Source organism: Labrus bergylta, chromosome 21 (genome assembly GCF_963930695.1).
Source record: "Labrus bergylta chromosome 21, fLabBer1.1, whole genome shotgun sequence".
Taxonomy (NCBI): domain Eukaryota; kingdom Metazoa; phylum Chordata; class Actinopteri; order Labriformes; family Labridae; genus Labrus; species Labrus bergylta.
The window spans coordinates 20,528,572-20,553,340 of NC_089215.1; the positions used below are offsets into that span (position 1 = coordinate 20,528,572).

The 24,769-nt window shown below is 40.5% G+C and overlaps 3 protein-coding genes and 1 long non-coding RNA gene across 5 annotated transcripts in view; 2 read left to right on the forward strand and 2 right to left on the reverse strand.

The window, feature by feature from the left end:
* Positions 1–50: 50 nt before the first annotated feature.
* Positions 51–2,301, reverse strand: msrb1b (methionine sulfoxide reductase B1b). Its single transcript, XM_065950024.1, has 4 exons — positions 2,131–2,301; positions 1,305–1,447; positions 1,048–1,165; positions 51–304 (listed from the first exon to the last, which is right to left on the reverse strand). Exons 1-4 carry the CDS (start codon positions 2,183–2,185, stop codon positions 288–290), a joined length of 333 nt encoding a protein of 110 aa, XP_065806096.1. The 5' UTR covers positions 2,186–2,301; the 3' UTR covers positions 51–287.
* A 925-nt stretch (positions 2,302–3,226) lies between these two features.
* On the reverse strand, positions 3,227–6,232 carry neurl2 (neuralized E3 ubiquitin protein ligase 2). The gene is made up of 2 exons (XM_020642535.3): positions 5,177–6,232; positions 3,227–3,701 (listed from the first exon to the last, which is right to left on the reverse strand). The coding sequence occupies exons 1-2, from the start codon at positions 5,964–5,966 to the stop codon at positions 3,586–3,588; spliced, it is 906 nt and encodes a 301-aa protein (XP_020498191.1). The 5' UTR covers positions 5,967–6,232; the 3' UTR covers positions 3,227–3,585.
* A 4,078-nt stretch (positions 6,233–10,310) lies between these two features.
* tex2l (testis expressed 2, like) overlaps positions 10,311–24,769 on the forward strand; it is a 21,625-nt gene continuing 7,166 nt past the window's right edge. For both annotated transcript variants that reach the window (XM_020642578.3, XM_065949989.1), the window contains exons 1-3: positions 10,311–10,448; positions 18,921–20,340; positions 23,856–24,056. In XM_020642578.3, the coding sequence (XP_020498234.1) occupies positions 18,952–20,340; positions 23,856–24,056 (1,590 nt within the window). In that variant the 5' untranslated portion in view covers positions 10,311–10,448; positions 18,921–18,951. The remainder of the gene's footprint in view (positions 10,449–18,920; positions 20,341–23,855; positions 24,057–24,769) is intronic.
* LOC136177252 (uncharacterized) lies at positions 11,635–15,483 on the forward strand. The gene is made up of 4 exons (XR_010664881.1): positions 11,635–14,020; positions 14,488–14,594; positions 14,951–15,019; positions 15,309–15,483. It is a non-coding gene; the product is annotated as an uncharacterized lncRNA (long non-coding RNA).

Sequence of the window (24,769 nt, forward strand, 5' to 3'; positions counted from 1 at the left end):
ACAAATGTAAATATGAGGTATTTAGGAATGTAACTTGTTTCTGGTGAAGGATTTGCAGAGAGAGAAAGAGAGAGAGAGAGAGAGAGAAAGAGAGAGAGAGAGAGAGAGAGAGAGAGTGTGGTGTGGTCCTTTCACTGTGTCACAGGCTGGTCAAAGATCCTTCAGCAGACAGGACGTCCCTCTCAGGCCTTTTCTCCTGTCCACGTCACACACTGACCTGACCTGTGCACTCTTCCTGGACCGAGCAGCAGATACTGGAGCAGCAGAAAAACTCAAGACCTCGCTCTTTACTGCTTGTCCTTGTCTGGGACGAAGACACAAAACAAACACATTTACTGTGACTGCATCTCTGCATGACGCATGGAAACATGGTGATCTAATCAAGTTCAACATGTTTGAAGAAAATGGCGGTGGTGGAAAGTAAAAAATAAAAAAATAAAAAAACTAGAATTGCAAGTAACCTCTCCAATATTTTTCTGTCTATCTTACAGCTTACACTTTAAGAGAATAATATAATCTAATAAAGGAGGAATATTTCAAAAACTAAAATTTGATGCAATCCCCTATTCCAATAACTTAAAACTTTTCTCTAAAAAAACTGGGAAACTGTACATGTTGCTCACACTTGACAAACTGCGAGATGAATATTGATCTCACATTAGAGCTTTAGTGCTCCAGTGTATAACACAAGGGGATGTTATGCATAATGAGAGTGTTTACTTCTGTTACTCAAGGCACATTATGATCCTGATTCTTTGATGACAGGATATAAATACTTTTGTCCATCTCTCACACAAAAATCCACTTTTTCACAACCTCCCAGCTTTATTTAGCCACATCCATAATCCATTTTAGAAGTTGTTTTTAAGCTATTTAAGGCTCGGCTGCTTTGTTGTTGCAACTTGAAAACAATGGGGATGAATGCTATTTTTAACTTACTTTCTTTTTCTTCCCTCACTAAGTCAGAGCAGAGGTTTGGGGAAGGTTGGTTGGTATTGTTTTACATTTGAGGCTTATGTCAGTGGCTTATATCTGTGGTCATCTTACCTTTGGTGGGGACAAACTTGAGCGAGTTGCTGAATATTCAAAAGCGCGACACTCCTTCCTCCGGGCCGTCGTTTACAAACTCATGTCCCAGCCCGTTGCCACATTTTCCACACAGAACCTGCACACATGAAGCACAGACACATTCATCTCCTTTTGTCTCATCCTGATGGAACATATTATTTATCTATGTAAATGATGCTTCAGACCATTTACAGAAAGAGAAAAAAAAAATGCAGAAATCGAGTTCAGACAGTGACCTTGAATGCAGTGAGCGTCTCCATCATCTTGGTGACGCTGTCCTCTCTGATGGTGTCAGTGAAAGCTGGCCAGGGCGACGAGTGGGCGAACTTTGATCGACTGGAGAACAGGGGATGGTTACACTTGGAGCACACATACATACCTGAGGGGGGAACAATTATTTTATAAACATGGTCCAGATGGTACAATTCTTCCCTTAGATTCATTAGAATAGACGCCGAGTGTATATTGATCTGTTTTGAATAAGCATCACGTCTGTTGGTGTTTTGAACATGGGTCCTAGGACAATCAGAGTTATTTTCAACCTACAGTATATCTTTAATTTATACTTTCTTCACACACGTGACACCTTTAATACCACAAATTAAATGACAGGCTGTGGAGAAAGTCAAAATCTGAAAACTTAAGTGACTTTATTCACAGAGGTGACTTGGCAAAAAAATAAAAAAAATCGTTGACAATAACATAACAAGTTCTATTGGTTTATTTATACCATAACTTCATGGCTTAAAGTATGTATTAAATCTACATTAAAGCGATATTTTACCAATTTAAGTGAAACATTTTTCATTATTTTTGTTATTTATTGACATTATAAAAGTCATTCTAATTTGAAGAGGTCTTTTGTAATTGAACAGGTGTTACCACAACACGTCCCCTCTCTGTTTACCACAGATATTACACAGTAATACTAGTCGTTTTCAATCAAAACATTAAAACAACACAAAGAAGACGAAAAAAGGTGATGCTGTCCTCTATAATCCAGACTACATGGAGGTGAGGTTACATCACCGCTATCTGAAACAACAGCCACCGTCCGCTCACCTGGTTTGAAATGATCCTTGTAGACCTCTCCGCCGAAAAACTGACAGAAAGACATGCTGTGGTTTGTGTTCAGATAACGTGAAGGCAATATGGACCTTATTCTGCTTCAATTCTTTCCTTCACACGGCGCTGACAGATGACCGTGTCTCCCTCCTCTCGTGTGGATTTAACGCAAACTCCGCCCAAGTGCTGTTCCCTGTTTTACCGCTGGATGTCGCTGTTTGACAACAGGAGGAAAGGAGGACGTGAGATCTGATCTACATCAAGAAATCACTGCTTGATAGAAGCACTGAATATCTGTCGTTTATCCGAAACACGAATGAGCTAAATCAGGGATGGGAAACTTTGGTCACAGCAAGGGCCGAAGGCATTCATTTAATTCTCACTGCCAGAGGGCCAAATTAAACAAAAACGATTACAGTCAATTATGTCTCCAATTAACTCAACATGTAGGCCTACCAGTGATCAAATACTATCATGGACATATTTCTGGTTTTCAGTATTTCATGGCAGTTTTTGTCATGTTTTCTTAATGTTTCCAATTAATTGATATGTAATAAATTTACCTGAGGGCCACGTTGTGGGTTGAGGTTGGCCACCAGTTGCCCACCCCTGAGCTAAATGATACTCCTTTGATTTTTAAACAAATACCAGAGCATCTTTTATTCACATAGCACCATGTCATGACAAACACTTATGGTCCATTACATGGAGTGTAGTGTAGACTTGACTCTTTGTTATATTATTCAAAGAAACCAATCATTAATCCACCCTAAGCAGGTATACCTAATTGGTAACAGTAGCAAGAACAAACTTCACCTAAAGTTCTAGCAGAAACCTCAATCAGAACCAGACTCATTGGTGAACAGACGCCTACTGCAACATGCTGGTGAAATTAGATCATTTTATTTGGATATGTTCAATTTTAGGATAAGGATTACAAACTCATGGATTATGTCAAACACATAAAGATTAAACTGATGCATTATTTGATGTGAGACAATATCCAATAGCCTATACAACTTTATTAAAAAAATTACCAAAAATCCAAAAAGACAATGAATGCGCAATGTTTTTTTGTCGTCTGATTTTTGTGTTTATTACATGAAAATAAACATAATTTGTCACATAAAGTGAGCTATGTTTACCCTTGAAGATTCAAGAAAACGATAAAATAATCTACCACAGTTATTCTGCATACATTGTGAGTAGAAAGTAGAATCACACAGACACCAAACATAACTGTGAATTTATTTTATTTGGCAAATGTCACCTCAAAATAGTGGTGTCAGTGTTATCACAGTCTGGCAAGTTTCAAGAGCATTTGTCTTCTAGCTTTACTCTATAAATAAATAAATAAATAGAGTTCCATCATAAAAATACATTTATTTTTCTTGAGACAAACTTGGAGATAAATCAGAGATCACATTTCTGTCCATGGAAGGGCTGCATCCATCATTCATATTTGCAGTAGTGCTTCAGAGCCTCCGGCAGCTCCAGCCAGTCAATGGCCATCCTGTGGACGATGTGCTTCTGGATCGCCTTCCTGCACAATGTCTGCAAGGACGAGACTGGACCAGAAACAGAAAGAGAGAGAGATAGAGAGAGAGAGAGAGAGAGAGAGAGAGAGAGAGAGAGAGGTGACAGTGGATTATCAGAATAAAGGAATGGAGAGAAACTCTGAAGAAGTAATGAGGAAAAAAGTATTACAGTAAAAGTGTTGATTGATTACTGAACAGATCTACAGTCTATCATTTGTATGTCTTGTTTTAAAAATCAATCACCCAAAACAACAACACACAAAGTTACTGCAAAAAAAAGAGTAAAATGACAATAAGGGGCCCACAAGGATGGAAAATACCTACAAAGGGACGCAACACAACTACAAAGAGACACAAAGTGACAAAAAAGAGATGCCAAATGACAAAAAAAAGAAGAATGCAAGAAGACCCCGCCCCCCCTAATGGCTACAAAAAGAGATGAAAGATGACCACAAAGACTTACAGTGACAACAAAGAGAAGCTTAATTTTTTACTTTTCTACAATGAGAAGACACATAGATAAAAACAACAAACTTACCCTGACGAGATGCAAAACGACCACACAGACACATCTATACAGAGATGGAAGCTGAGTTCACAAAGACTCCATACGTCTATGTCATTTATCTGCACTTAGTTACACAACATGTCAACGAAGAGACACACATAACTAAAAAAGAGACACACAAAGGGAACAGGAATAAAAGTCAAATTACCACATTGACCCAAAACAACCAAAAGATGAGTCAAAGATGCTAATTTACAATAAAGAGATGAAAAAAACCCATAAAGTAATACATTAGAACTACAAAGAGACACAAAGCAACTACAAACAACATGTCTGACAGGTTGTTGTGTCTCTGACAGTCAACAACAGAGAGTCTCCTTCGGCAAAACATATAAACTGCCAGTGCAAAGGCAGCTATTCTTTGAAAATAAATCATTGATTAAAGGGGACATATTATGAAAAATCCACTTCTACAGTGTTTTTGAACATATATTTGGGTAACCTTTCACAAAATATGAAATAAACCCATCCAGTCCTTTTTTTTTTTGGTCTGCATAAGTCTTACAACACAGGCAAAAATACTTTGTTTCAAATCTGCTCTTCTTGTGATGTCACAGTGGGATTCTGGTGAAAAAAAATCCCCCCCTCCCTCTCCTCCCCTGATATCTCCACCCATGGACTCCACCCCCAGCCTAGAGCAAAACTTTTGTGCAGGTCCGCCATTTTTATTCTCGCTTGAAGGAGTGATGTCTACTGGGAAAACTCAGGGGGGGGGGGGGGGCTCATTACATTTAAAGAGACACACACACCAAAACGGAGCGTTCTGAGAGAGCTGGTTTATACAGGGTCACTAACCTCCTCTGGTGCTTGATTCATGTTATATTTTGACCAAAGCACAGCACAGATGTTTCATTTAGACCACATGGAACTGTTTCAAAACCTGGAAAAGGGGGTTAATATGTCCGCTTTAAAAAAAAAGAACAATGGAGAAACTCACATCCATACTCCACCTGGACGATTCGGACACACTTAGTAGCAGCAAAGACGTCCACCACAGCATAGAGAGGTTGGACGGCGGGGATCCCCTTTGCAGAAGCTCCCATGTCCTCTCCATTGATGACTATGTGCATATCAGCCAGGTCTCTCCCCTTTTGAACGTACAGAACTCCTATCCTGCTGCGTCTGGCTGTGGGAGGCAAAGCGTTGGTTTTATACAAGTCGTCCAAAATGTGACTGAAGCGTCCGGGCCTGCTCCGACCGACCAGCTTGTCTCTGGGGATCCGAACATTCTCAATGTACAAGTGAGAGTCAGTGAAGAAGGTCTTTGGTTTGCTGTTGTTGCCCCCTCGTTGATTAACATCTCCTCCATCTCCAAGTAAACCTTCAACCTCCCCTCGTCCGAGCCTGTGTCCCCCAGCCAGTCCTCCCTGTCCAGCTTCCTCACCCTCTGCTCCTGGGTCCTCTATGACCTTGTTGTGGTTGCGAGTAATGGCGAAAACCCAGCTGTCCCCTACATCCGTCAGGTCCGGGATGGAGTATTCAGGTACCACATCTAGGCCCCCCGGGTCCCTGGCTGTCAGGCCGACACGGAGGTGTCCACACCAGCCCAGCTCCTTATCCTCGATCTCGATGAGAAAAATCTCCCCAGGCTTCAGGGGGTGTTTGCTGAAACACACTCCGTTAGCAAAGCTCTCCACGCGGGTGGCCTGGGTTCCTGAGCGGTCCAGTATGACATTGGTGCCATGGATTGGGTGGAATTCCGTGAATTGGTCGGGAAAAGGCTCCATTTTTTGAGTTGCGTTTTCACCGATTCAAGCAGCCTCTCTGGTTTGGGGACAAGAATTGTACATCGACAAAAATTTGCTGCTGGAGAGCCAAAAAAAATGTAACAAACAAAGCCGAACTTAGGAAAAAGTTTCCAGTCAAATTGACTCGAGGTGGCTTCCAAAGGCTGCTGGCCAACACATGGTGGATTGAGGAAACGCGACAACTTGCAAAGACACACAACAAGATCCCTGTTCTGCTTATCTGCAGCCAACTCTGGGAAGGTTCTGGTAGGGGGCTATTTTTGAACAGTTGCACATGTCAACAGATGGCAAGGTATGTGTGTGTGTGTGTGTGTGTGTGTGTGTGTGTGTGTGTGTGTGTGTGTGCGTGCGTGAGTGTGTGTGTGTGTGTGTGTGTGTGTGTGTGTGTGTGTGTGTGAGTGAGAGAGTGAGCTGATGGGGGGTGGCCAACATGCACATGCCCACAGTCACTCTCGTGCACCAGACATGCAAAGATATTGAGGTAGGGTGAGTAGGAGCAACAAAGCCCCCCCTGGGCTCTGAGGCTCATTCAATTTACAGTAGAGAAGTAACAGCAGCGTAATAATCATAATGCACCATATGCCAGAGAGATATGTTAAACAGCAGGCCTTTCAGAGCAGCGCTCTATATATAGTCATGCCACCACCACAATACAGTCTGGATTTTATTATTATGTAAAGCAGCAATTAAAGTAATACACCAGGATAGAGAGGTCTGTAGAGATTTGCTGTGATAATAATGAAGAGGTATTAGGTTTAAAAGGGGGAAATCGTGGGAGATATTTCTTGTATTAATTTTATGTGCTTCACACGGTGTCCCTTAAATTTCACTATATCAAAAAGTGGGAAAAGGTATTTTCACTCTATGTATATTACAAAAAAACATGTATAAAGTGGGATTAACCAGGGGTAAAGTCATGTTATGTTACAAATAAACATGCTAAATATTATTTGTTTGAAATTGTACAAAAAAAATAACATCATTTTGTCTGAATATTTTTTTTGTAACTTAAGTTTTTTTTTTAAACTTTTAACAGTTTTTAAAACAATGCAGCACATCTTATACCAAAAGAAAGTACAGAGCACTTAGGCAGAGCATGCAAGTCATCTCCTAGCATGAGATAACAAAAATAACAAAATAATGCCATAGACATAAGAGAGGTACAGCCAAGTTTGTCTGAATATTATCATTGGGGGAGGATGAGTGGAGGGTTTGTTGCATTTTCTTAAAGGTCCCATATTATGCTTGTTCTGGTTTTATATGCTCTTTAGTGTGTTTTCCAAGTGTCCTGTGCATGTTTAGGCACATCTATGTGCAAAAATTCAAAGTCTGTGAAAACGCGGCATCTCCTACCTCCTCCTGTTAGCTGTAGCATTAGCTGCATGTAACGCTCGGTTCTAGCCCCCCTCGATAAAAAATTGTCAGTCCGACGTCATTGTCAGTGTGAGATCACTGATCTAAGCCCATTGGCTCGTTGTGACAAGCCCAGCAGCTCATGTTGAAATTTCCGAGAAGCATGCTGAGCAACTGACCAATAACGACAGAGCGGATCGGCAGACCAATCAGAGCAGACTTGGCCCACGTGGGGTCTAACAGTGTGGGCTCAACAGAGTGCAGCTGATGGACTCAGAGCGTAGAGGGAGCAAGGAGGAGCAGTACATGAAAACAAATACAAAAAAATAATAATACAAAAGTAGGTACATAGATTAAATATACGAACCCCATAAAGGGCATAATATGGGCTCTTTAACAATACCTTCTCCGCTTGTTTGTAACATGTCGCTCAGATGATCAAAATCTGGGCCTGATTTATCTCCTATTTTGAGTAGGGGTGGGGATGCAGAGTATGACACAACACAATACAACAGGAAACCTGGCCATCAATAAAGACACTATCATAAATAAAATCATTGGGATCCGTTTCACCTATTACCTTATCATGAATCTTCTCATAACTTTCTATTCCCTGATGTACAGTAGTGTCCCGCTGTCTCCTTCTTTTTCCTTTATCCTGCAATCAACGTCTTCTTTGGCTAATTACTTTCATTCAAGTTACCCCTCATACAGTGTTGACCTAGTGAGTCAGGGGCAATCTGTTTCCATATTTGGAACCAACGATTCAATCAGGGTTTGGCAGTGCCCAGTTTCTGTACAAAACAAATGTAGTTCAGTGTGTTTAGTGTGTACAGTGTATTCAGCTGGGTTTTAAGCAAATACTTAGTGAATGGAGCTGTTTCACAGACTTAATGGTCACAAGAGAGGGGGAAATAAGTGCTGCAATCCAACTAGTAACCTTACAATAGTAGCCAAAGCACCAAATCACTCTGATATTAAGGTTGTCAGTGTTACCTGACAACACAGGACGTAATTGTATCATACAAGGCAGGACTACAATATATTGGTGTACTTTTTTCCACCCCTAATCCTGAGTTAAAAACCTGCATCCTAACAAACTGCTCTAGGGCTCTAATTCTCCATGGCTCTAGGCTGTTTTGCTGTCTGTGGTATTAATAATCTGTACCATTTCCATGGTTCCCGCACAAAGTCTGCAGGCTGGCCCTGATTATCATGATGATGTCCACTCTACGTCATAGTCCAATCTCTCTGTGGTAGAATGGGTACACCCAGCAGCCAGCTCTGCAGCAACCAGGTCAAGAGACGTAAGAAAGAAATTGCCTCATTAAATGAAATATGTAGCAGGATTTGTGATGCCCTGCACCAGATGGTCTGCCAAAGACACCAGGGTGAACATATAAAACAATGGACATGCCGGCCCAAATTTAGTAATCCTCACTTTGAGTGGCTTCTGCTGGCAGTCCGCGAGCACTGAAATTGTAAAGGTTGGAGGTCTGCATGTGCATTTGCCATGGACATCATGTGGGAGTGGGCCGTGGCCAATTGATGCTTAGTTGGTCACAGCTCTATCATGGGATGACCCTGTTTGTTTTTTGTCATTTATAGCATACATACCCTTTTCAAAAGTAGAAGACAAATATGCTCCTTATTGGAGAGAGATCAATTCAATCTCCCAGTATCTGTATTTAGACGTTGCAGCTACAACAGGATGGCAGTCCTCTTGTCCCAGTCAAACCATTTCAGCATTGGAGACCTTATACAACAAAACACAATTTTAAACATCTGAAATTACCTTTACTGAGAAATGCCTTCTCCTTTTGACACCTGCCATGTTCCTGAGGAAGATCTTGTAGATCAACACATTGTGCTGTTCAAAACAAGACACACAGGGAAGCATGTTGCCTCATGGCATGCTTGAGTACAGCACGGTACAGATGGCCAGTGTGACCGCGCCCTTAGTCATGTTTACAGCATCCTTAACAAAAATTAAAATGTAGTCCTTTTGTGTTTCCCTGGATGTGTAGCCTAAAATATTATAGATTCTATAACAATTCAATGTAGAAGTTCAATCAAATAGCTGCATGGTTATGTCTCTAACACTATTAGAATGTTTCTGTACTATGAAACAGAAGAAGTCATAGATATTATCTAAAATGGGTAATTGGAACATTATTTCAGTTTTAATTGTATTTTATGTTGTTATATTCATCTCCAAAAAATGAATCTACAACTAATCTCAATCAGAGAATAAAACAGGCTAATAAAAAAGAATGAGAGGATGTTACACTAAATAGACATGGAAAATAATGTGGTGTTTAGCGAGTGTTAGCAGCCCGGCTGTGCAAACACCTCCTCCAGCCAATGATGGATGGGAGGTTTTGTCTCTCACCCCAGCTGCAGCTTGCACACTATACTCTGCCCCGTTCTTCACATTGTCATTTCTGGGGCTTTCACTGTGTTTTATTTAGGCCAAGATGGAGGAAGGGAAGTAGAAAGGGTCTGATGGGAGGTTGATTCCCTCTTCTATCCTCCTTTTTTTCTTCTTCTCTATTTTCATGAATACATCTCAAATTCAAAGTGTCAAAAAACCTCTTGGATACTTCTGCAAGATTACAATTTTACGTGTTGCATGGATGATCTCTGCAATAGAAAAACAGTGCTATCATACCCGCAGGCTGGACTTTAGCTGTCACCATGTTTTGCACAATCAGCCAGCAGTTACTCCCTTGCATTCATACTCGTGTGGGTGAGTTTGTATGTGCGTCTGATGGGGCTGTAGGACTCTTAATCTGGATTATCATGCAGCCATGCTTTTCATAATCAGTTGGGTGAGCTGTGATTCTCGGCAGCGCATGACACATCTGGATGAAGGCAGTCGATTACGGGGAGGTGAGTGTGACTGCGTGAGAGAGAGAGAAGAGACAGAGAGAGAGAGAGAGAGAGAGAGAGGAGAGACAGAGAGAGAAAGAGAGAGAGAGAGAGAGAGAGAGAGAGCGCGCTGATACTTCTCGCGCCGCGGTCTTTACGCACACATATGGATCTAGCAGCAGAGAACACAGACCGGCGGGTTTAGAGAATATTTCCATGCACAGAATAATTTTTCGGGTAAGCATGCATTCTTCGTCTACACATGTTGCAATCCTCTTTGGAGAAGATCAGCAGCGCTGCAGTAATTTTACTTGTAGCTAGACTTCAAGGGTATTTATGGGTTGCCAAGTGGGCATATTGCATACATATAACATTTTCAACATGTTCTTTAAGCTTCTACTGAGGGTCTCTGCATGTCATACTTTTCTACCGCATTCTGTAACATCGATGGTGAAAAGGCAATCGCACAAGTTTGGAAGCATGTGCCTCCATGCATGACTTTATTCTTATGATTTGACACTGTTTTTTATGGACTTATTTTTGTCCCTGCAAAAATGTATTTTCAGGTAGCGTGGACATCTGTCAATAGATCCATTGTTTACCAATTTTGGTGAAACTAAGGCCGTAACTAACATTATTTTTCTAATTTCAAGCAAATAGTTTTGCCTCAAAGTAGCCTATAAAAATGTATCTTACATCTTCAGACCTCAAATACAAAGCTGCTTCTTTTGTAAACCAAAATTCAAATAGGTTAAAATCATCTTAGGAGACAAAATAAGAGGGAATCCTAACATCTGATTTTCTGCAACCAGCAAATGTTCAACACTTCAGGTCTAAAAAGGACTTAACTGATCTGAGTGATCATTGATGTTTCAGATTTTTCTTGTGATTAACTTATTGAGAGAATGTCTTCATCATTTCAGCTCAGTGTGTCACAATGTGTTGATAAGTTTGTTCAAACAAAACGGTATTAGTTCTTTAATAAATCAATCCAAATGGCAGATTGCAAAGATACCAGTCAAATGTAAGGGGGTTATAGGGCACTAACAGAGAGCAACAAGCTTTCCTGTGTCCTTTTCCACATTTCCAATCATTCAAGTAGTAAGAAAATTAACTCTAACTGTTGCATAAATGTTTTTGGTATGTCTTTGTCTATGTAGAGACTTTCCAGTGAACACAGCCAAAAAGGAAAAACTATACAGCTTATCACAAATGAATATTATCATTAATAAAAAAATATTATAATAATAAAGATAGATTCTTGAATTGATATAGGCCTAGTGTCTGTCTTTCAATGAACCCAGAGATGCTTTGTATGAGGGCACAAATGAAATGAATATATTTTCCTTCTATTTCTCTTTGTAGATGAATAAAGATGATTTTACTTTAGACAAAGTAGCAATAACAGTGTAGAAATTCTCTGCACCAAGTAAAAATCAGGAATTCTAAAGTATAGGAAAGTACCAGCAGAAAAAAGCAGAAATAGTACATTTCAAATTTGTATATTCAGTCGTTTGAACCTGTGAAACAATTCCACTTTTGAAATAAATGTAGTGCACTAAAAAGTACAATTTTATCACGTTTTGTACTTTATAGAAGTGTAACGTCGTAGAAAGTAAAATATATTTAAAATAAATTATCAATGAAGCATACCCTGGACTCAATAAGTACCTTTAAGAAGGTGTGATTTTTGTTAGTTTAGTGCCAGCAGTCTTCGGTATAAAATCTCCCATAGGTTTTTCTTTTGAACACTTTTTAATGTTACCATCTGTGTCCTCTACATAATCATCTGCTAATATTTCGCATTTGTTCACATTTTCCATTCATCCATACAGCATGGGAGCAAATATATTTAAGTGTATATGACCTTAAGTCTAAAAGTTATTTTAACAAGAAGTCCTGAGGGATTGTGTTGTCTCTAATAACTCAAATCAACACGGGGTCACAGAGATGAGCTAGCTTGGAAACACAACCCACCAAATGTTGGTTTAGCCCATAATCCGGCTCTGTGATTTGTCAGATTTCACAGTAAAACCCTGCATTAATGTTAATCTGAGAGTGTTACTGTTCATGCCCGATCGGAGAATTGCACACAAACCCCCATAGACACATTACCAGCATGTTGTTAGGCTGATAACGTCACTGATTAAGATGGTTTGATCAAACACTCACAGAGCACTCAGAGAAGATGTGTCGTGCCACAGTTGTCACACTACAGCTCGATATGTCACACACAGCTCTCTTTTTCAAACTTTTATAAATGAGCTCATCATTAAATATGAACTGCAGCTGGTTACCTTAAATGATCACCACTGGAGCTCTCCTGCAGATGTTGGATGAGAGACGTTTTTGCATGTAGTGCATTTACAGTACCATGAATTTACCCACTCTTTGTTCCGTCTTTGCCTATTTTTCCAGTTGTAATTGTTTAAATCCACTAGTTTTATGCCTTATTTGGCATCAGGGCTTCATACAGTTGAATAGTTTAAAAATACACTTAAACCCCAAACCCAAAAGACAGAAGTGGAGAAGTCACCAGAGATCACTAAAGCCTTTTTACAACATATTAGGGAAATCTAATCCTATTGGCGCTGTTGATCCCCTGCCTTTGACTTTAGTGTGACATTTGTGGTATTTGTTGTAATTTCTCAAATACTATTGCATGGACTAGTATCACATTATGCCAACACTTTTCTTTCCCCTACAGGATTAATGCTAATACCTAATTTTTCATAAAGCTTCACCAATTCTTGAAAGCTATATCCACTGTTTACAATTGTCTGTGAGGGTTCACAGTCATCCAGGTTATGGTAATTTAGAGCTTGATCCAATCGGTAACTACAATGGTGAATGTGTGTGGTGTTGTGGAGGCAAAAGAAGGAACATAATTCCAAAGTTAGTGTTGACGAGAGAGAGATAGAGACTGAGAAGCCAGCTTGATGCACAAACCAAGCCTGCCCAGGTGCACGACATCAAATTAAGTGGCTCTGTTCCTTTCTACCTGAAGGCAACCTGAGTGGGGAGATTTTTTTTATTAAACGTCTTTATTGACAAATTTAACACATACAAAAAAGGTTTATACAAACTCTTAAAGAGGATGAACATACAACAGCAAAATACACAGGAACAAGTTCATTCAAACATAAATCAAGACTAGGGGGGATTATATATAAAAATAAATAAATAAAAATCAAAACTTTCCAAAAGAAAACATCAGGCAAATGTAAGCAGACAACAAACTGGAGCAAGGACAAAATCAAAACAACAAGAATTTCGATAAGTCAGCACTAATCTTTCTAACAATCCTGCTAGATTTCATTTTTTTCAGAGATAAGAAACAATATTTGAAATCATTTATAAACCAGTCAAAGGAGGGCTTGCTGTTTCTCCACTTATGACAGAGAATATGATATTTATTCATGAGTAAAATAACATTTACCATGTCAGTAATTAAAGGGTTTCAATTATCCATAAAATAGAGAATACTATAAGTATCAAAAGATGGAATATCATTATTTTTTTGCGACGACCAACTTCTAATGTTGAACCAAAATCTTTGAGACACAGGACAGAATACAAACAAGTGCTAGTGGGGAGAGTTATAAAGCAACAGGAGGAGCACTGACTGACTCGGGTCGGATTTCCCGCGAAAGCACCACGGAAGTGACGTTCTCTGCGCTGTGTCAACTTCCTCCTCACGCCGCTCCGTTTGCAGAGTTCATCAGCAGGTAACAGTAGTTTAGCACGGAGTCCGAGGAGTTACAGAGAGAGCCTCACTCCCCTGAGATGACTTTGTTTCTATTGGAAAGGTAAGACATAACTTATTTACCTTGTGCTAAATAACGATAGCACTCTTGCTAACGCCTGCTAAACATCAGGTTATCTGAGTTTATCTGAGTAGTACTTTATATCTGTTGGCTGACATTATAATTTACATTGTAGGACCTGAATATATATTTTACAGGTGATATTATAGTAAACAAATTTATACCTGAGTTTACTTGCTAGTTTACCATGTTCCTTATATAATGTGAGCCACGATACTAACTTTATAACTATTATCTATCAAAGAGCGATGTGTGTTATTAAACATCTGTAGTGAGATAGATGTGTGTATGCAAATATGATAGGTGATGAATTCATTTGAAAATGGTAAGCTGGTCAGTTACATGGAGACAGTAGCTAAATTAAAAAATATTGTAGATAGTAGTGCTATTGTAAATTAAATTGTAAATACCTTCCTAGCTTTCTAATTATGTTTCATTTGTTTCCCCAGCAATGAGGAAGCGACAGCAGCGATAAGAAGTCGGGGCCCAGCAGCATCTCCACCGAGCTGACAGCTACGCCGTCCTTCATCAATACCAGGAGAAGGTTTGTTGACAGGTTAGTTTGTTTTCAATTAGCCTACTATGTTTGTGCAAGATTTAATTCCAACGTCAACAATACCAATACTCACACAATAGTGTAAGATATTTCAATATCAGATCAAATGAAATGCCCACCATTTATCAGCTCATGACTTTCAATCCAGCTGGACTATGTGTGTAGTCTGGCTGCAACACACACACACACACACACACACACACACACACACACACACACACACACACACACACACACACACACACACACACACACACACACACACACACACACACACACACACACACACACACACACACACACACACACACACACACTAGCACTATTTTGTGACAAAGAAAATGTTATATCAACAGGGATGATGTCGTCACGATAAGAGCGGGACCACCGGCTGAGGACCACGCTTTAGAGGCTTAGGAAGAAAAGTAAATGTTTTTTTTTTCTTCCTCAAACATTCTCACATCACTTAACATCTTACATCTTCAATGTATGTAGGTTATGTCTGTGCAGTCAAATTTAAAGATGTATAAAAAATGTATGTGCAAACTGTTTAGCTTCTGTGTCATACTGCTGGACAGTATTTGTTCCTTTCTACTTCTCCTGCACACCTGACTATTTCTTGAAAACACTGTTCTACAGGCTAATACTCTCTCTCTCTGTCTCTCTCTCTGTCTCTCTCTCTCTCTCTCTCTCTCCCTCTCTCTCTCTCTCTAGGACAAGACTTCAGCCACACAAACAATTGGGAGTGCTTCAGAGTTCCATCTGTTTATTATAAATATTTTATGATAGAAACTTTATGCGTATAAATCTGTATATAAAAATAATATAAACCTGTAAACAAACAAAACAATAAAACATTGTAAGAATAAAAGACTTTGCATAACAGTAACTTTGTTGAGGTGGTGAACTGTATCTTGTGGCAGCACACATACATAACGTACACTAAGGGCTCGACAGAAATGAGTGAAAATAAAAAAACAAATTCCACATAGTGGATAATGTTCCTGTGAATGTTTACATATGTGACGTGTTGGACTCATCCCCTTCTTCAGACAACGTGTCACATGTGGAGGAAATACACACTCACAGAAGCATTATTTACTAAGTTTGTTTTTTATGTTTTTGAAGTAGTGATGTAGTTTTAATCAAATCTTAAAGGGGCTTCTTTGTGCCCAACATGGTTTCTGAGAGGGTCAGGGTATTTATCGCTCATTTGCAACACAACAGCTTGGCATCACTGTCTGGTTTCCAGTTGACTCTGCAGTTGTGGCAGGTGCACCACGCAGGCTGACCCGTTTGGTACAGAGGGTGTCACTCGCCAATATTTAGTTTTTGTCCCTGCCTGTAAACATGTTTATGTATGCTATGTGTCTTCCGGTGTTCCTGGAGCGAGCCTCAAGCGGACACTTGACGAACTGCAGGATTTTGCACTTCATCATTGGTTTCATTTTTCAAGAGCGAATGTTGCCGCTTGGTATCAAAATGCCGTTTTAGTGTTCAGTTTCAGCACTCAAATTGGTCTAGAACACCACTCCCTGCAAGTTTTCCTTGGATGGTGAAGGGATGACCCTCCTTATACTCTGTCTCATTGGCTAGTACGCACTCACTGAATATGCAAGAGGAGTCTTACCTGTCACTGTTTACAACAGAGGCCGTTTATACTCTGCTGGATGGGCCACTTAAAAAAAAATTGGTGAATAATTAAGAGTATGCTCACTACTTTAGGCAACACGACACTACTGGTTATTGTGGTGTCCTTAACAATGCGGTATTTCTGAAAGTTACATAGTCCCTTTAATATCCCTAAGCAAACAGTTACAGGCATTAGCGCCATCCGGATTGGCGTGTAAAACTGCCATATGTGATTGTCCTTTTTCTCTGATACAAATACCTTTACAGGCTTACTTTCAATATGATAAAAGAAGTATTACATGTTTACTTGCCCTCAATTCAAAGTTCATGAGTACCCATAGGGATATATAGGTGCATATGGATTAGTGAAAAAAGTACATGATTGGATCCCATAGACAGAAGTTCCTTAAACAGCTTTACAATGTATACTACATTGGACCTCGTTCACAAACAGTGCATACACACTAATCTCTTCTTTTACCATTCGTATGTACGTTTGCCACACAGATCTGAGATTCATAAATATATTCTGACTTGAATTTTGCCAATAAAGTTGGAACTTCCTCAGACCGCACTAATGATGAAGGACCCGCTTTTTCAGGAAATGTTATCAAAAAATCCTACATCGACATTAATACTACATTCAGTAAAAAAAAGAATTATAAAAATATACAATTTTTAATAGACAACAATTCAAAACGTGGATTTACTAATGCATTGTCTTAATGTATTAAATAACCATAAAATGTATGCCTTATCCAAAATTGTAAATCTTTAATCTTTAATTAAAGAGTTTACAATCAGGACATACATAATGAAATGTAATGGTTTTCACATTCATTTAATCGTTGACCACTCCCACTAACAGTGCCATGAAATATTGCAACTGTTTCCAAAACCAGCTGATTAATTGGAGCCTATTTAAGGGGCATGCAGGGAACATACATGATCGTGATTCACGTCCAAGAGAGTGTAAAGATCGACCCTTGCTGAGAGTGACCAATTGCTTTTCAGCTGATTTCGACTTCCAATGTATTTACAGAATTTGCTGCAACTATGTCATTTCCTGGAACGGCAGTCTAAGCCCCCAGACCCACTGCTCTTTGTTGCCTTTTGGGGCCATCTCTTGCAACTTCTACTTGTCTCCACCTCACCGCTCTCGTCGTGATACACCAGTCGGATGTCCTTATATTGAGCGTGGTAGTATGCTGATTGCAGGCTGTGGGAAGGCGCCTGTCATATTAGAACGGTTCTGATTCACTAACATACGCAAGGTGCTGAGAAAAAAAACGTGTTGGTACGCACGTGTCATGAATCTGATGTTTATTTTGCGTATACACTTATTTCATGCACGAGTAAAAACATTTCAACGCATATATTAGTGAATGAGGCCCAATGTCTTGTCCGATTCTTGTTCTATGATTAACTTGACAAACCACTGTTAGCTGAACAGACTTTTAGCCTTCCTCGTGTGTGTGTGTTGTTATATCATGAGTATGTGTCAGGTTCTGGTCTCTATCTGTCCCCCATACTGAAGGTCTAATGTCGCCTGGCTGCATGTGTGCCATGAGGTTTATCTCCCCATTCCCCCATTTTTGGTGTGAGCAGATTAGTCAGAATCCACCAGCTGCTGTGGAATTGGTTGAAAATGTGCCACACATTGCTGTAATGCAGTTACGTAAATCTGACCAGTCACAGGAGGTAGGGTTTAACGTGCATATAGAGCAGGGCACTTGACCAAGAGAGGGAAAAACAAAACAATTGAAAAGGTCCCCACTGGGCCTTGGTGCCGTTTCCCTGCTTCTATCCAGTGATCCAGAACTGCTCCTTTCTCCCTGACAGCTTGTGATACACACACTGCATCTCTGTTCTGTGGTGTGGTTTTTTCTTCTTCATTTTGACAACTCAGTAGGTGGTGGCTGTCTATTGTGTTTTGTAGAAACACGGCATGCGGATGACACAAAAAAGCCACAAGGGGGGGGAACAACACAGAAAGCATCTTTGAACGTCCCTCAATATTCAGCTCAGGGTTACATAAGTATCTCTTGAAAAGACATCAGCTAATGGCCGACAGTTAGCTCTCAGGGGGGTTCATACTAGTTTTTTTTTCCTTGGGGAGATGACATGCAGAATATTCCTTCAGACAGTGAGTTAGGTAATGCCTTTTTTTTAACCAAAAACTTTTGAGTGTTTGGACAAAGAGATTTTGAAAAGTGGATAATGTATCTGGTTGTACACGTGCACAGAGAGTTTTGGCATGTGATTAAATAAACTCTAAAAGAGCTTTTCAATCAGCCCCATTAGAATGAAGAGCCAAGCCTGAGCTGCCCTAGTTTTTGCAACATTTGGGGGAGACGGTCCATCTATTTTTGCATGCCTCTGAAACTCATTCAGTATGTGGAACGACAGCTATGGGAGAGGTGCTCACTTGGAACCGATTCATGCTCACTAGTTTTAGGATTAATTTAGATTTCCACGTCTCTTCACAGCTACACTGCGTAACATTCACACTCTTAATACGCAGTGTGCACTGGTAGGCAGTTCCTGTGAAAATGAGGCAAGAGCTTTGAAAAACATGCCCTTCCTCCCACTCTGAATCTCTTTCTCTGACTGCTTTTATTTGTTCTGCCCCCCCCGAGGCTTAATAATATCGCTGACCATGTTCTTTATTTATTCCCGTTCACTGACACTTAGGTGCCTTGGCTGTGCAATGTGAAGTCAAGAAATGGCAGAGAGTGGAACATATGGGGAAAAAGAAAGCCGGGACAAAGGACGAGGAGCTGGAAGAACTCTCCAGGATCCTCACGTCCCCGCTCTTGGCCTCCCCCCGGTCAGTGCCTCCTCCCTTGGCAACAAGAGACATCTCCCTCGAGGGATCGTTATCCAGCTGACCGGCACAGAAGGAGAATGGCACAGTCTGGATGAAAGCGAGCTCATCTTCTCCCTTGATCGTGACGACGACTACCCCTCGATATCCCTATCCAAGGAGAGAGCGCTTACCGACGAGGATGATCGAGGCTTGCAGTCCCAAGCGTTCCACGTACCGCTTTCTCCTTCGTCGCCTGGCTCTCTGGGTAACTGCTTGACTACTGGCCCAAGCTTCCTCTCTCCAGGCCCACCGTCGCCCACCCGTCGACCCCTCGCGAGTCTGGTCAAGTCCCTCTCCACGGAATTGGAACTCAAAGAAAGTTCCACCCTAAGACCGAGGCCCCTTCTCAGTCTTGTGAAGTCGATTTCGACGGAGATCTCCCGCTCAGAACCCGAGGTGTCCCAGTCTAAGTCTGACTCCCGCCTCAACCTCCACCTGTGGAAGCAGCTGACCCAACCGAAAACCCGCAGCAATGGGGACTCTCGCACCGCGCCCCCTTCGCCTTGCTCACTATCCCCGAGCGCAGATGGATCGAAAGGTGGGTTCTTCAAAATGGAGCTCGAGGACACCAAGAGGAAGCTGTCGGAGGCCGTGCATGAGCCTTTGAGCAGCATGTTTAGTAAAATCAGGCGAGAGGAGAGCACGGGAAGCCCCAAACACCAGGGCAAGACCCAGGGCGCCCATCAGGGTAGCTCCAGGTGCTTGGGAAGAGAAAGTAGCACGGACACAGTTCTTTCAGACTCTCCAGTTAGGAATACAAGAAAACCCGATGGTGAGGTTTTGCCTGTGTTCGACTGGCCTTCAGTGAAATCTCCTGGAAAAAGATATGGTGGCCCATGTCCCTTGCATACCAACAGAATAAGTCAGCAAGACGAGGAGCTGGAGATTTGTACGGACGGTGACACGATTCAAGTGCTAGCTTTTGAGACTCGCAGGAAGGAAAAGAGGTTACCGACACCACTGATTAGGACTTCCACACTTCCCCAACCCCCTCATCCTCTGCCACGCACAAGTTTATTCTGTGTGGCGGTGCTGTCCTATGGTTATTTCATCTTACCTCTCAGTCCATACTTTTCTGGCCTCGCTCTTGGGTTGGCATTGGGCTTCTTGTTGGGATTGATGCTCATCAGAATGGGTTCCTCCAGGTCCTGCAGCTCAAACCCATCACACAGACCGGCGCAGACTCTTTTGGAAGAGGAGATTCTGACTGGAGGTCCTGTCATCAGTGAGCCTGACACCCTCAAGGTAAATAGATAAATCATATTTGAAAGAAAATGTAATTTTGGTTCTCACTTTTATCTGCCCCCCTTCAGCCTCACTCTCAACACTTGCACATTTTTCACACTTTCCAAAAATAGCATCTGAGATAAGCATTAAGAGGTGTCATAAAGATCGTCATACTTTTAATGTCTTTAATCCTGAGCTTTTAATTCTGATAAATGAAAAAAGGTTGCAATGAGAAAATCTACATGTCTGCGATGTCTTTCTATTTAAAAATAAAGGTAAAGCTAGCAGCCTATTTATTCTTATTTTACCTTTATTTTACCAGGGAGGTATCTCTTGTCAAATCTGGCCAAGATAGCAGCAGAACACAATCACTGAAACGTTGAAAGTAAACACACCACAGCATGGAAAAATCACAACAATACAGAAAACAACACAACATGGGAAGCATAGAAAAAAAAGACTGGAAACATTGGAGAATTAGCTAGCCTGGGTGTTTCTTCATTGAACAAAGATTGCTGACAAGTTTCAAGTTTTCCTGGAGATGTGAAGGGAAGGGATTTTAATCAACTCTCTGTTTTGCAGTTTGCATTGATCTGTTTGTTTTAACTCATTCTGGAGGGGAATTTTGTCCTTCAATGAACAGATTTTGAACATGAGACGTGGTAACAGAGAAAGAGTTTTCACAAGAGTTCACTGTTACATGGTCATAATGAAGTGGCCAGTGTCGTATTTTTTGCCATGGCAACTTCAATATTAATACATCTTACCAACCACTCATTCTCCTATTCATGATGCTCTGACACTGCAACAATGACACACATGAGGAGAACTATTTTTTAGAAATTGCCTTTTGATTGAAAAAGTGTCAAAACAAACTGAAATGTAATATCTTCCTTACTGTATCATAATAGCATTATAGCCTTTCAAAAAGAAACAAGAAAACAACTATAAAATTCCATCAGTTGCCTACCTGGTGAAAGTGATTGACTTCTGCATGCCAAGGCATTGAAAAAGGCGGTTCAAGTTCTGTAACAAGTCTTGTAATTGGTTTTCAATCCCACTAATTTGCTCTTAAAAGGAACGGTCAACGAGTCACTGCAGCAGCCCTTGTGACTCTTTCCTTCACAGATTAGAGCTTCTGAAAGTGGCATGCTACTTCATAAGGTGCCAGGAATAATAGGAAGAAATAAAATAAAAAAGTGCCTTAGCCGCAGAGGTAATTAATGTTCTCCTCCTGGCTGAGCTTGACTCAGAGCAACTGGAGAGGACAGCCACCATCCAGACACAGTCAGTTCCAGAGGCAATTAGTGAGAATACAGACAGGAGGAAGCTGCAGTTTGTCAGGACGGAAAGATAGGGTGATGGCTGGATTTACCGCCACTTGAGATAATTCCCTTGTTTGGTCATTAGCAGTTAAATTTCAACTCTGAGCGCTGTTTAAACACAAGTTAGAACCGCATCGTTTATAAGGAAGGTTGATGTGTTATTGTAAGAGTGTTCCTAATGAGGACATAACTCTCATTAATGAATGTATTAAAGTTCTGTATGCGCTTTTTAATTGTTAACTGGAGCACTAAGAAGAATCTCTTTGAAGGAGGGATGATAGGATGGTATTCAACTAACAAGCAGTCGTCCAACTGAACAACTTTAGTATATATACTGTATGAGACTGAGGACTAAAGCTTGATGTTTAAGCCAACAGATTTCCTCTAAATATGATGTCATGTCAGTCAAAGACCTGGTAGCTTTTCCCTAAAAGCTTCAGCGCCTGTACTGTAAAACTTATGTGCAGATATTTATTAAGCCCTTTGACATTTTTAAAGTTAGCTTTTTTGCAGAGGTTTAGATGAGAAAGTCAGTTCCTCTTTGACCTGGCTTTTCCCAAATAACAAAATAACAGCACCTTACATGAACATTATTAGTAGATGTACTCATTTGTACCCAAAGCGTGATGTAAATATCCTAAATTTGTAATCTTTGGGATTGTTCAAGGCTGTTTCTGGTCCAAGAAATTGTCACTTCCTAATGTATTGCAAGATTCATAACCTTGAACAGCTGGGGCCACACAGATGGGAACATTATTCTTCTTATAACTTACAACAGATTGTTTTAAATAAAACTAATAGTGGCACCTGAACCTAACAAGAAAAGCATGCATTATCCCTACATGGGCTCATGTTTTACACTCCATTACTGGGGCATCCTCTTTCATTCACTTCAGTAGTGTGAATGATTGACAGGTGTCATGACACGCCCCCTTGATTTGCTGGTTAATTTGAACAAATTTAAGTTAGTCACAGACTTTTGACTGATGACACGTCACAGGCTGTGGTAATGCTCGGAAACTAACTTAGCATCTCTTCATTAAGGAATGATTAATTTGACTTAAATGAGATGGTTTCCTCAGTTAAAATTTCTAGAATTGTGATGCTAATTCTTTTAGCCCTTTAATGGCCTTTTCCATAATGTGTTAGCATCAAGCTATCAAACTAAGGTGTACATCCTAACCATATGTGAAGAAATTGTGCCCAGCCACCACTTGTCATAAAGTCACTCAAATTCAGCATTTGAACCTTATTTTGATGACACTTCTATCAAAGTCAATAGAGTGGACATGGCATGGAAGCTACTAGTACAACCCAACATATCTGGGGTTTCAATTTTGGCAGAAAAAAATATTAAAAACTCTACTTATAACTGGCTTGACTTAGTATATTTAGTAAGTAGAGACCAGCCACACACACATTAGGATTTAAAAAACAAAAGCACAGGTAAATAAAGGACCCAACACAGCATGTTTTTTTTTTGCGCACAGACAAGACCTCAATAAAATTCTTACCGAAGATTTTCATTTTCATTCACATAAGAATTCTATCAACCAGCTGAGACTCAACGAGTTGTGTGACAGTCCTATCAATTTTTTAATTCACACACCTTAGTCAAATAAAAATACAAGATATGCTGAACTAAAATGTCCATTACAGTAACATTGTGTGTACTGTAAATATGAGGAGGATCAGGGGTTTATTTGCTCTCATATCTGTTTACATGGATTGGTTTACCCCTAACCCATGACCCTGCTTCTAATCCTGTCCTTTACATCTGTAACCTAAGCTTCTGATTGGTCGAGTTGATGACAGTATGAAGTCAAGAAGCATGTGTTCTCCTGCAAAGTCAAATCCAAAACAAAAAATCTATTTTTGTTATACTCCATGCATATTCTCTGGTAATGATATTATTCTGGATGAGTACTCCTCTAAATCCTCAGCTCACCTCCTGCATTGCGTTTATTATGCTAGAATACTTTTTATAAAAGCGCAATGAATTGAAACGTCCATGTTTTTTTCTTAACAACTGCTTAAGATCTGTCCCTCAAACTGTCACTGAAAATATAACTATACCCCTTCTTCACACCAACATATCAGAAAATGTGTTTTGTTGGAGGTAGAAACAATCCCACATTAATTGTTGATTGCTCACCTTCCACTGTGTAGAGTGATGATTTAATTAACACCTACTCTCTGCACCCTCAGGGCTGGATGAACGAGATACACGATTACGACCCAGAAACCTACCACCCGGCGATGACTCACTCCGTGTTTGCCGCCCTGGAGGGCTCCTGTCTCCGTCTGGACTCCCCGCGTAACAACATCAGCCGCAGGGCCGCGTACGATGAGCGAGTCCAGGAGGCCACCTTCATCAAGTCCCGCTCCTTTCAGCTTGCAAAATGCAAAGTATGATCATAGCTTCAGTACCTGGGTTAAGGGAGTGTTGGTTCAATACGTCTATATTGTTATTTAAGGATGTGGTAGTTTTCTTTTATTTTATTTTAAAAGGAAATAGAAATGTTAAAGACATCATTTACGGATGCTGTAGTCCTTGTTGGTCCGACCTCGGTCCTTTGCTGCATCTCGTCCCCCGCTCTCTCCTCCCAGCATTTCCTGTCTGTCTTCGGTTGTCCTATCCAGTAAGGGGAAAGATGTCCTAAAAAACTAATTTCAGAAAAATGTCCCCATGAAATGAAATCCCAGGTCCCGGTTGTAATACAGTGTTCCTGTGTTAAATATTAATTTATCTCAGCATTGTATATTCAATAACTGTATTTTTCCTTCCTGTAAAACGTTTCAAATGTCTGAGTCATTGTTAACTCATCCAGCACTTACACGTTACTAATTGCTCAACAAATTAAAAAGCTTAGTCTTAGCTAACGATCCAATCAAATTAATTCCAATGTTATGTCTTACCTTCTGTCTTGTGATCGGTTTCATCATGTTTCAGTTGGAAATACGTGACAACAGCAGTTAGAATGATCAAAATTCAGTTGAGTGGCGACATGGCGCCCCATGTATGGAGGCCTTGGTCCTCCAAGCGGGCGGCCCAGGTTCAAATCCTGCCTATGTCATTCCTCACTCTCTCTCTCTACCTATCTCTACATTAAAGGCACAAA

What these genes read in the sequence shown, in the direction of transcription:
- neurl2 (XM_020642535.3), bottom strand. Translation starts at nt 5,966, where the DNA reads ATGGAGCCTTTTCCCGACCAATTCACGGAATTCCACCCAATCCATGGC. An exon ending in CGTCCAGGTGGAGTATGGAT is followed by an intron (nt 3,702 to 5,176) that starts GTGAGTTTCTCC and finishes TTTCTGGTCCAG; the next exon opens with TCTCGTCCTTGCAGACATTG.